This window comes from Octopus sinensis, linkage group LG2 (assembly GCF_006345805.1).
Source record: "Octopus sinensis linkage group LG2, ASM634580v1, whole genome shotgun sequence".
NCBI classification, from domain to species: Eukaryota; Metazoa; Mollusca; class Cephalopoda; order Octopoda; family Octopodidae; genus Octopus; species Octopus sinensis.
Window position 1 is genome coordinate 138550747 of NC_042998.1, and position 13132 is coordinate 138563878.

At 37.1% G+C, this 13132-nt stretch overlaps 1 protein-coding gene across 3 annotated transcripts in view; it reads right to left on the reverse strand.

The window, feature by feature from the left end:
• LOC115232049 (galactose-1-phosphate uridylyltransferase) overlaps positions 1-13132 on the reverse strand; it is a 74026-nt gene that overhangs the window by 19921 nt on the left and 40973 nt on the right. For all 3 annotated transcript variants that reach the window (XM_029801930.2, XM_036499763.1, XM_036499760.1), the window contains 2 exons: positions 5947-6069; positions 1349-1481 (listed from right to left, as the gene is read on the reverse strand). In XM_029801930.2, coding sequence (XP_029657790.1) covers positions 1349-1481; positions 5947-6069 — 256 coding nt within the window. The remainder of the gene's footprint in view (positions 1-1348; positions 1482-5946; positions 6070-13132) is intronic.

The following is a 13132-nucleotide window of genomic DNA, read 5'->3' on the forward strand; positions in this document are numbered from 1 at the left end:
CTGGTAGCAACAAAGGCCTTGGATGGAGAAAATTCAGAGTACTATTACTCCTGATAGCAACAAAGGCCTTCTCTCTCAAAGTTCAGAGTATATTGTATGATGCTTGTGTGTGAAGAACATTGCTGCATGGTAATAAGGTTTTGAGTGTGGAGGACTTGCAAAGGCTAGAAATAAATGAGGACCATGTCAACTAGTAATATATGGCACCACAGAAAATTTTACATCTGTGCAATCTCAACAAAATGTTCATTAAAACAGTAAGATAATGTACACATCACCTATTCTATACCCTCACCCACCCCAACTTTTATCAGCCATTAAATATATTCTACTTGCACATCTTCCTATTATCTCTTACTCATCATATTGAACAACTCATAATTGAGAGCCAAAACCACCTACAAAGCTTTGATCACAGCCCAAGGCAACAGTAGGAGACACTTGCCCAAGATGCTGTTCAGAGGGACTGAGCCCCAAACTATATGATTGCCAAGCAAACTACTTAATCATACAACCATGTCCATGGCCATGCCTGCACTGCACTATGTCATTACAGTCCAATTCAATTCTTCCAGGAAACACTTCTTACTTATGTGTTTAATTTTGGAATGGTTTTTATGGGTAGCTGCCTTTCTTGACATTAATCACTTTATAGGATGTACTGGGTGCATTTTATTGTAATACAAACACTAGAGAGGCTGCCATAACTTCAACAGAACAAAACTAATAAGGTTTCTCAACTTTATGTTGTGTCTATTTCTTCAATCACTTTCCAGAGTGTACTTGGTGTATTATTTTATTATGGCACCAGCATTAGTAAGGTTGTCTTGTACTCTGCAAGACAAAAGAAGTCTTCACCACTGCACATGTCTCCATTCATTTGAGTCAATGAGGTAAATGGTGGACAGAAGGGAGTGTTACTGTTGTAGATAAAATAAGGTGGAAAGAAGAAAGGAGTGTCTGGTGGTGGGGACATAGAAATCTGGGATAACAGTGTAGAAGAAGGGTGAAATGTGAGAGATAGTGCTTTAAGGGATAATGGAAAAGGAGCAATAATGGCAGGGTCTAATGTGAGAGATGGTAGTTGCATAATGTAGTGGGAGAGAGAGCTAGTGATAGATAATCACACAAATAGTCAGTAGTAAGAACATGTGAGGGATATTGATAATGAATGACCTGCACAAGAGGGGAGAGGAAGAAGTGGCTAGCGGTATAGATAGATAATGTTAGTTGATAAGGGAGAGTGAAAATGACAGATAATGAGATGATAATAAGCAATATTAATTAAGAATGATTAATATGTTAATTAACACTCAAAGAGCAAAGGTAGAAGCGTCAAAATATTTACTATTTTTCTCATCTTTAGAAAGATCTTGGAGATGTAATACATGTCTCCGAGGTAAAAGCATCGTTTCATAAGGCCACACAGCCCAAAAAGGGACAAGCCAAACCCAGTGGTCATTGCACAGTACAACTCTCAGCTATAAAAAAAACAAAAAAAAACATAAAATAGATGAATGAATACTATGAAAGCATAACAAAATAATCATTTTCATTATCTTGCTATAGTCTCCTATACACACACTAATATAGATATGACCATATTCTCTCCTCATTAACCTTCTATATATGTCAAACATTCATTACTCCCCCAATAGTGACATCACAATCTAGTCTCCTCAAACAATGAAACACACAATCAAGCTAACAGTTTTGCATTACATTTTCCCGCATCATCACAGCACAGGTGCTTTAGATGTGACACCAACATGAGTACTTTACACATGGTACAGGCATGGGTGCTTTATATATAGCTTTTTATATGACACCAGCACCTATAAGACCTCTCAACATGCACACACACACACACGTACACATATATAGTTAAGGCAGTGAGCTAGCAGAATCATTAGAATACCAGACAAAATGCACAGTGGAATTTCATCTGTCTTTATGTTCTGCATTTAAATTCCACCGAGGTCAACTTTGCCTTTCATCCTTTTTGAGGTCAATAAAATAAGTACCAGTTGAGCACTGGGGTTGATGTAATTGACTATCCCTATATTAGAAAGGACTGGTATGTATATAATCTATATGTGTTTGTGTGTGTGTGTACACCTATGTTTCACATCACATGACAAATATAAACAAATGTCACCATCATATAAGTGATGTTCTTTGTTGCCAGTCTTCCGTGAAAACATGTCTGGCTGTGGAAAAAAATTACCTTACTTCAAAACAAGTGAGGACTGATGACAGAAAGGGCATCTGGCTGTAGAAGTTTTATTTATTTAAAGTAATTGATATAAAAAAAGATTGTTTAAAGTAACTAATAAAAAGTGTTCTTTATTTAGTTTTTCAGAGAGAATTCCGTTATAAATATGAAGAGAAAACCAAACAAAAATGTTCTTTCTTTACTTAATTTATCGTAGGGAGAATTCCATAATAAATATGAAGATAAACTTAAGAGTTACAATCACTAAAACCTAAATTACCCCACAGATATCAAGTGAGGCTATCATAATGGATATCAAAATATTACTAATTTTTTAGAAGTAACCAGATTTGAAGCTAATTAAATAAGGATTATTATTCATATATTATGGAAGAGAGAACTCAGTAAATAAAAATTAAGTAATATAAACAAAAACAAGGATTGAGTACCGATCTTTGATAAATATAATTAATATTATTATTTTTTTATATTAAGGACTATAAATAGTATATATCCAAATTTTATTAATTCTTTTAAAAGTAACAAAAAAAATATTGTTGTAATAAGAATACAAGTTATAAACTATACAATACTATAATAATTATTATTGTGGTTATTAAATTTAGTTAATAAGTCAAATAAAACTAGTCGTCATCGTCATCATCATCAATTAATTAATAATTTGAATGAATGTATTTATACATATAATTATTTAGTATAATGAAGACATCTTATTTGTAATATGTAATTAATATTAATTACTAATATAATGATGTATATTACAGTAATGACAAGAATATGCACTAAAAGGATTCAAAATTCTGAATTAATCTACTAAAAAATCAATTTTCCAAATTCAACATTATTATATAGATTAAGGTGACAAAACTTAAACATAAACATATATACACACTTACATATATTCACATATTCATATATATATATATATATATATATATACACACACACACACACACATATATACATACATATAGGAAGGGCATCCAGCAGTAGAAACTCTGCCAGATCAGAGCCTGGTGCAGCCATCTGGCTCACCAGTCCCCAGTCAAACCATCCAAACCATGCCAGCATGGAAAGCAGACGTTAAATGATGATGATGGTGATATCATCATCATATATACACACACACACACACATATACAAATATACACACACATATACAAATACATATCTATACACATACGCACATACATATATATTTTTGAGTTTTTTGTTCCAGCTTTTCAAGAATTCTAGTTCTAACTCCTGCGTCCTTTTCAGCAGTAAGTCCTTGTGTAAAAATCGGGCATTTGAACAGATCTGGCATTAATTCATATAGCTTAAACTTTTGGCATTCTCTGTTTACTCTACCAGCATATGTGATGCAGTCCTTGTTGTTTTTCTGTATGTTCAGACACTTCCAACATGTGTTGAACAATGAGCTTTTATCACTGAAAACTTTACACAATAAATCTATTCTTTTATGTGCTTCAGTCATTTGACTGTGGCCATGCTGGAGCACTGCCTTTAGTCGAGCAAATTGACCTCAGGTCTTATTCCTTGTGAGCCTAGTACTTACTCTATTGGTCTTTTTTGCCGAACTGCGAAGTTACAGAGACATAAACACACCAGTATCAGTTGTCAAGCAATGTTGGGGGAACAAAAACAGATACACACATACACGCATATATATATATATATATATATATATACACACATATAACAGGCTTCTTTCAGTTTCTGTCTACCAAATCCACTCACAAGGCTTTGGTCGGCCTGAGGCTATAGTAGAAAACACTTGCCCAAGGTGCCATGAGTGAGACGGAACCCGGAACCATGTGGTTGGTAAGCAAGCTACTTACCACACAGCCACTCCTGTGCCTATTGTGTCATTAAAGTTTATGTCAGAAAGTTTTCTTGGGAGTACATAATTGTTGTAACGCTCATGTCCTGCTGCCACCAGTTTTTTTAAGATTAAGCACGTTTTCATCTCATTATCCCTTCTTTACATTCTTTATTGAAGATTTGCTCATATCTTCTGTTATATGCCTTGAAGGTAACTCCTTCATCTGGTTCATATTTGAACTCTGTTACTGAGTTTACAACATAGTCTGGCGAGAACATTTTTTCTGAATTTCCTGACAACTTCATTAATTGCAGCATTTGTTGTCATAAAACTAATTGTCATTGTTGTTGCTTCTGTTGTTGTTCTTGCAGTTGAATCTCCTGTTATCACTGTTACTTTTGCAACTCAAGCAAACCGGTCAACAAATTTTCCATAATTTTTACAATTTTTCTTTTCATAAAATTCACACAAAAAAAGCTTTGTGAGTTTGTTAACTCTGTGAGTTGTTAATTCCTAGTCAGGTTTATTAATTCCTTATGAGTTGTTTAAATCCTTGTCGAGTTTATTAATTCCTCATTGTCACCATGATAATCCTTAAAATGTTGGATTGTTATAACGCCCACTTTGTTATACAGTATACTTAGTAAAACCAGTAAAGACACGACTATCTCTGACTGCCCACTATGTACTCCAGTACTTCACGTACTTCTCTTTACTTATAGTGACTACGTTACTCCATTTGTCATGTGGGAGGGGTGTACCATTATTACTAATTTCCTACAACACCTGTTTTCAACCCAAAATTGTAAGGGATATCTATAACCAGCAATAGAAAAGATAGATTGCATGATATATTGCAAAGGCGTAATATTATGTGGCAGTTGTTAATAAGTTATGACTGCAGCAGAAGACTGCACTAATTGAAGAGTTGTATTTACCAGACCATCATCACTATCATCATCCTCATCATTTAATATCTAGGTTCCATGTTGGCATGGGTTGGCAGGTTTGACAAAGTCTGACAAATCAAAGGATTGCATCCTGTACCAATGTCTTCTTCAGCTTGGTTTCTTCTGTTGGAACCCTTCCTAACACCAGAGTATACAGGGTGCTTTTTTCACGGCACAAACACTAATGATGATCACCTTGTAACTTACAAGGTTAATGTTCTAAAGTGGCCCCAACAATTGAGGAAGAGTGAAAGACTAGACAATGATCAAAGGCAGAAGGATGAGGTAATGGTAAGTAAGAGGGGAGGATGGGAGAGTATGGTAGGGAACAGGAGAGAGGGAAAGAATTAGTAAGAAGGTTGAGAAAAAAGGTAGGGATAGAGTTGAAAAGGTGATAGGGTGTGTTGTGTAAGAGCAGGGGTCCGAGGGTTATCCAATCTTATAAGGAACAAGTATGAACAGAAGGCTGAGGAAAAGGGGACAGAAAGAAAGTGATAGAATAAGATGGAGAAGAATCCTGGGGGAGTCACTGAGAGAAATGAAGTGTGTGAGAATGCAGGTAGGTTAGAGGAGAAATGCTGAAAAGAGATGTTGAAGTTTTGAGGAGGCAGAGAAGCTGTGGGGATGGGGGAGAGGACAATGGGAGAAAAGGAGGCAGAGGGGTGGAAAGGGTACCAAAGAGATAGGAATAATAGAAGTGGTAGAGCAGAACATGAATGTTGTGAAACCATCATTGATAGAGAGGAGGAAGGGAGATCTTGTTGTATGACTTTGTCATGAAGTATTTTGTAGTGTGGGCAGTAAGTAGTATGTCAGGTAGTTTATGATGATAATGGTAATTAATAGCAATATGTATGATTGTATTGATGACATTTATATTCATGAATTTATAAACACCAATACATTTTCACTGATTAAATTAATCTTATGTTTACCTTGGCATCAAGTTCCCGTTTGACGTAATCTACCAGCATGGGTGATCCATGTTTATTGAAATATTTCCGCTGAGTATTATCTTTAACAGCTGGTTCATTTGGAATGAAGGAACTTGCCCAAACCTGTGAATGAATAATAATATATCAAACAATATTTCAATAATCATTAAATCAAAAAAAAAAAGAAAAAAGAAAAGAAAAACAAATAAATCATTGATCTTATAACACTGAGCAACAAAGATTTTGCTACTGGGGTAAAAGCGTGTGTTTTAGATTAAATCAAGGATGTTGATTCCAAATCTGCATACAGAATTGTTCTAGCACATCAGGACTTTGAGTAATGCACCTGCACAAGATAATAACTATACTTTCGGCTAGATATAGGCCATATTATAAAATTTGTTAAAATGAAGGCAGTCTTAATTCAAAGAGAAAGTTCATTATTTAGTTTAGCTATAGATGGCGCTGACAAATTGTTTGCAATTGCCAAATACATCAGTTTGTTCTTGGTAACTCTGTGTTGCTTGCACTGCCGTCACGTGTGGTATGTGTATCTCTCACTCTGCATGATTACTGTTCTGTGTTCATTGTGTTAGATCATGAATAGGAGAGGCTGTGTGAATCACCCAGACAACTTATGTTACGTCTGTGGAAAATGTACTCCACGTGACCAGTGGAAGAACATTGCCACCAAATTAAAACCTGCCTATAAATATTATTTCGGCTGTATAGTTAAGGACCAAGACAAGAGGTAGGCACCTCATATATGCTGCACCGTGTGTTACTCAGGGCTTACACAGTGGCTGAATGGAAAATGAAAGGGAATGCCTTTTGCTGTACAAGTGGTATGGTGTGAGCCAATCAATTATGTCTTTGATTGTTACTTTTCCATGACTAATGGTGTTTTCTCAAAGAAAACAAAAGCAAAAATTATGTATGCAGATTGTAAGTTGGCTCTAAAACCGGTCCTATATGACTTTGAGAACCCTGTCCCAGTTCCCCTCTCACATGAATCACTTGATTCACTTGAAGACTTTGACACCGTGCACAATGAACCACCTGATTATCCAATCACCAAAGAGTATGTAGTTGATTCTAAGGAAAATGACCCATGCTTGTTTAATCAAGATTTGAATGATTTAGTAAGAGATCTAGCATTGTCAAAGGAGAAGGCAGAAGTTTTGGGATCCAGACTACAGCAACAGAAGCAAGGTACAAAAATTTTCATTTTCCATTCTTGCCATGAAGGCTTATCTATCTTTTGCAAGCAAGAAAATAATGCTGGTTTCTGTACTGATGTTATTGCACTCATGCAAAAACTAGGACATGTGCTTGTAGCTAACAAATGGAGATTGTTTATAGACTCAAGTAAGGTTAGCCTCAAAGCTGTGTTGTTGCATAATAGTAATAAAAATCCTTCAATTCTTGTGGGTCATGTTGTCGGTATGGAAGAAACTTATGAATCAATAGAACTCATTCTGAAAGGAGTTAATTACTCAGTTCATAAGAGGAATATTTGTAGTGATTTAAAAGTGGTTTCCGTCCTCCTAGGACTGCAGCTGGGATATACCAAAAATATGTGCTTCTTGTGTGTTTGGAACAGCTATGATGACAGCAAACATTACACTGTAAAAGACTGACCTAAAAGAGATGAGTGCATAGTTGGTTGGTACAATGTGTAGCATATGCCAGTGGTAGACCCACAAAAGATCTTCCTTCCACCCATTCACATCAAACTTGACCTCATGAAAAACTTCATAAAAACACTGACATACAATGGTTGTGGTTTCTAGTACCTAAAAGTAAAATTTGGTGCAGAGAAAAGTGATGCAATACTGAAAGCAGGCATTTTCATTGGACCCAAGATCAGAGAATTGATGTCTGATAGCAAATTCAGAGGTAAACTGAATCCAGTTGAGCTGATGGTATGGGATTCATTTGTGTTAGTTGTACAGAACTTTCTTGGAAATCATAGAGCTGGAAACTATGCTGATTTAATAAACAACAGTGTATGAAAAAATGGGATTCTGAATGTGCCTTAAAATGCACTTCATGCATTCTCATTTCAATTTTTTTTTCCAACGAATCTTGGTGCCGTTAGTGATAAGCATGGTAAGAGGTTCCACCATGACATATCTGAGAGGGAAACGAAGTATCAAGTCCAGTTCAATCTACATGTGATGGGTGACTACTGCTGGTTCCTACAATGGGAGACCAGCACAACACCTATGTGCAAAAGCAAGTGTCTCAAACATTTCTGAACTGAGCATATCAAAAATAAAGTGAGTGTTCCCTTAACATGAATTTACTATGTACCATTATATTATAATACTATTTGCCTTAAACATAAATATACTATATACAGTACTAATATACTATCATAATAATTATTTATTTTGAACTTAACTATTCCTGATACTAATTATGCACATAACTCAAAATCCTGACAGGCCACAACAATTCTGCATTTAGATTCAGAATCAGCATACTCTATTTAGTTTAGTACAGCACCATTTGTCTGGGTAGCAGACAATAATATTTTTTTTGTTGCCCAGTGTAATCATTACTATGATCAATAACCTCATTATCATTAATGAAGTGATTTACTATAGTGGAATCAATTTATGTATATCCTACAAAACAAACTTTAATCTAACCTCAAGTCTATTGCACTAGAGTGAATTTTCATTTTAAACACACCAACATCAGCAATACCACCCAAACAACACCCACACACACACACAGAATCTTCTGTGAAAAACCTGTCTAGGCATGCAAAGCATTAGTTTTCATGGTAACAGGTGAAGGTAGGGAACAGAAAGGTCATCTGACTGTAGAAAATATACCTCAACAAATTTTGAGTCATGCAAGCATTGAAACGTGGACATTAAATGATGATGATGATACGTATGCATATATGCATTTGAGTGTGTGTATATTTGTGTCTCCTTGTCTTGATTTAGCATGATAGTTGTAAACAAGCGCTACTGGCATATAAGCAGTCATTTTTTTTTTCTAAAATTCTGTGAGAACATGTCTAGATATGAGGAAATATTACCTTGCTTAGAAACAGATTGGGGTTGGCAACAGGAAGAGTATGTAGCTGTAGAAAATCTGCCTCAATAAACTCTGTCCAGGCCATGCAAGCATGGAAAAGTGGACATAAAATGGATATTATGATGATGATGATGATGATGGTATACATTTCTTTGTTCTCATTGAATGTTATAATAAAAATCTGCTTCAAACATTCTGGAGACCTAAAACTGTTGATTGAATCTTGTTTTATTAGTTATTTATATAAAACATAAATATGCTTATCCTATTACTGGCTCTCAATAGCCAAGTAACTTTATTTTAGCTATGTACTGTCTATTCTCAACAAGAGTATAATGCAACATTATTTCCTTAATGTAATGACTGCATCTTAAAATAGATTAGAATGTTCATGTCTTCACTGAATGATGTTGTTGTCAAGGTCTGTTTATGGAAGCAGAGCAAGCTTGGCATGATATGCCTTGGCAGCATGTGGATGTTGGCTGTTTATGAAAGCTTAAGGAAAAAGGAAACACAAGCATGTATACTATATTACATTAATGAAATTTTAATGTGGTATAACCAACAGTAGCTCTGAGCTTTAACAAAAAACACAATGGAAGTTAAGCATACATAAATCATCATCATCATCATCATCATTTAGCGTCCGCTTTCCATGCTAGCATGGGTTGGACGGTTCAACTGGGGTCTGGGAAGCCAGAAGGCTGCATCAGGCCCAGTCTGATCTGGCAGTGTTTCTATGGCTGGATGCCCTTCCTAACGCCAACCACTCCGTGAGTGTAGTGGGTGCTTTTTACGTGCAACCCGCACAGGTGCCAGACGGAGCTGGCAAACGGCCACGGACGGATGGTGCTTTTTACGTGCCACCGGCACGGGGGCCAGGTGAGGCTGGCAACGGCCACGAACGGATGGTGCTTTTACATGCCACCGGCACAGGGGCCAGGTGAGGCTGGCAACGGCCACGAACGGATGGTGCTATGTGCCACCGGCACGGGGGCCAGGCGAGGCTGGCAACGGCCATGAATGGATGGTGCTTTTTACATGCCACCGGCACGGAGGCCAGTCGGGGCGGCGCTGGCAACGGCCACGATCGGATGGTTCGCTTACTTGTCACCGGCATTGGTATCACAGCTGCAATTTCCATTGATGTTGATTGACTTCGATTTTGGTTCTGCTTTCTGATATCTGATTTGATTTGGTTTGATTTTGATTTTGATTTTCACTTGCCTCAATGGGTTATGCTATGTACTACTGCTGCTGCAGGGTGAGGCAGAGAGGACAGGCATCATCATCGTATTTGAAAAATTCACAAAATCATTAATTTTAGCTGCAAACTTTATTGAGATCAACGTGTCTGTATTGAATTAGCATTTGTCAAAACCAAGTGCGGAAAACAACATCCAGCATGTGGTGTCCATTTTTATTGATGCATTTCTGAAGGCATTCTTGGAAATTGGCCTCCACTTTCTCTAGCATTGCTCTGTTGATTTGGGTGACTTCCACACGAATAGCTTCCTTCAAATCATCCAATGTACGGGGCTTATGCACATACACACGTGCCTTGAGGTTTCCTCACAAGAGATAATCACACATGGGCAAATCATGGGACCAAGGGGACCAAGGAATGTCAGCAAACCTGGAAATGAGGTGGTCACCGAAGAGAGGGTGAACAATGTCCATTGATGCTCTGGCTGTGTAGGCCGTCACTCCATCCTGCTGAAACCAGACATGTTGAACAGGCATAAGTTTTCATAATAATTCAGGCACAAAGAAGTTGTTTGTCATATCTATGTAATAGTCGGAGTTCACAGTAACAGCATTTCCATTATTGTCTTCAAAAAAGTAAGGATCAACGATGGCAGCTTTTCCGACAGCACACCAGACCATTACTTTTGGTCTGTGCAGTAGTCTTTTGTTCAGTTCTCTCGGATTGCCTAATAATGACAGTTCTGTTGATTCACCATACCATTGAGATGAAAGTGAGCTTCATCACTCATTAACAAAATGAGGTTGTCATTTGCCTCAAAAATTGCTTCCATCTGACATGCAAAGTTAAGCCGCTGTGCATAGTCTCATGGTTTAACTGTTGCCCAGTGACTAATTTGTATGGGAGGAAATGCAGTCTTCATGCAAAATATGCCTTACCAATCAGTTACCGATGTCAAGTTCAGTGGAATGCCTCTGAGCAGAGTGATTCGGACTCCGTATTGAAACTTGTCTGACGAATTTTACATTTTCCGGGATTCCTACTGTTTGTAGTACCCCCACCAATTTCGTATCCATTAGTGTACCTCGTGTACAAAGTGCATTCACCCAACATAAGATTGTGTTACGGGTGGGAACAGCCTGATTTCGGTGAATGTTGAAGTGGCACCAAAAGTCACACTGAAATGCAGTGACAGACTCGTTATTCTTCACATAACTGTTATAGGCAAACACATGATGCTCCATCATCCACAGCACCATGGCTTCACCTGAAAAGAAAAAAATGCTAAGACACCAATGGACCGAATGGTACCTGCTGGACACATGTCCCTCGTCCTGGTGCTGAGTAATAGCCATTTCAAAAAATGTCCGTCCTCTCTGCCCCACCCTGTACATCATCATCCTCACCATCATCATATATCCATTTTCCATGTGACATGGGTCAGACACATTAATTCAATAAGGAATCTATTGCATACGATAAAATGCTTTGACAGCATTGCTGTCTTGGTGTTGTTGCTATTATTGTATTTTAGTTCTCTGTAAATATATATATATACTTTAAACGGAGTCTGGATAGATTCCTTCAAAGAATACCAGATAAGCCACCCATAATTGGATACAACTCACCCAACAAGAACTCACTACTTGAACAAAACTTGACTTAAACAGGATTCGAATAATCCTATCAGGTGGTGCTATTAAGTTAGACATGGCCTGGACCAATCTTTGGTCGAAACATATCTAAGTTTATCTAAGTTTATACTTACACACACACACACACATATATATATAGTAGACTAAACACTCAAATTGAATGCACCAAAATATAGCTTAAGTTTTTTTAATTATCATTTCAAGTCCATTTTTTACACTGGTGTAAGTTGAAGGGGTTCACAGTCTAAACTAGTTCATTTTCAAAGTTATTGTTCTTCAAGATGGGTCAAATAACCAGTAAGGTAGTGGGTGGGAAGTCTAGCCTAAGCAATACTTCTATGGGGGTGGTACATTTGGGTCTACTGTGAAAACCTGTAGTGAGAGAGGGGCAACACAGAAGACATGCTTCGTTCAAATGTTATTAAGTTTAGCAAGATTTCTACACCTTGACATCCTTTCTATCATCATCCACAATACAGAATGTACTGAGAACATTTTACCATAACCTCAGAACTAGATAGGGTTGCTATGTATTCAACAAGACTGAAGGATGGTCTCAATTTTACATTGTCTCTACTCATTTATTAACTACTTTACATAGTGTTTTGGGTGCATTCACCAGCACTAGTGCCATTGCCTTTGTACTCTGAAAAACAAATGGTACATTGTCTCTGCACATACAGAATAATGTGACTAACAGACTGGGTAGAAGAGAGATCACCTGCAGGATAGTGGCATTTAATTCAAAAGTGCTAGTATAAAGAAAGACAAAGTCAACCTGAATGGAGCTTTATCTCAGAGCCAATACCAAGAAACCACTTAACCCTCCAGCATTCAGAATACTCTGATAGCAGTGGGACAGAACACAAAACTATGTGGTTGCAAAATGAGCTTCCTAATCATTTTATACTTTAACCCTTTGAACTGCAAGCATGCTGTGGCTGGCACAATTTCATTTGACTACACCCCTGAAAGATGCAAAAGTGAGAAGCCACATGTTTTGGGCTCACAGTTGAAAATAACAAAGTTTTTGGCAATTAGGGAACTGTAAACACGAAAACCATGTGGCTGTCCACTTTTGTGTCTTCTATGGATATAGTCAAATGAAATTGTACCTACTAAACATACTTAGAGCTTCAAAGAGTAAAGTCATTCAATTCATCAGATTATACTTTTCAACCCACCTAAGACTGCTCTTGGTTCTATGATACAAACTTCCAGTTTAAAATCATCTATATTAAAACCTTACATCAATATTTCACGTTAA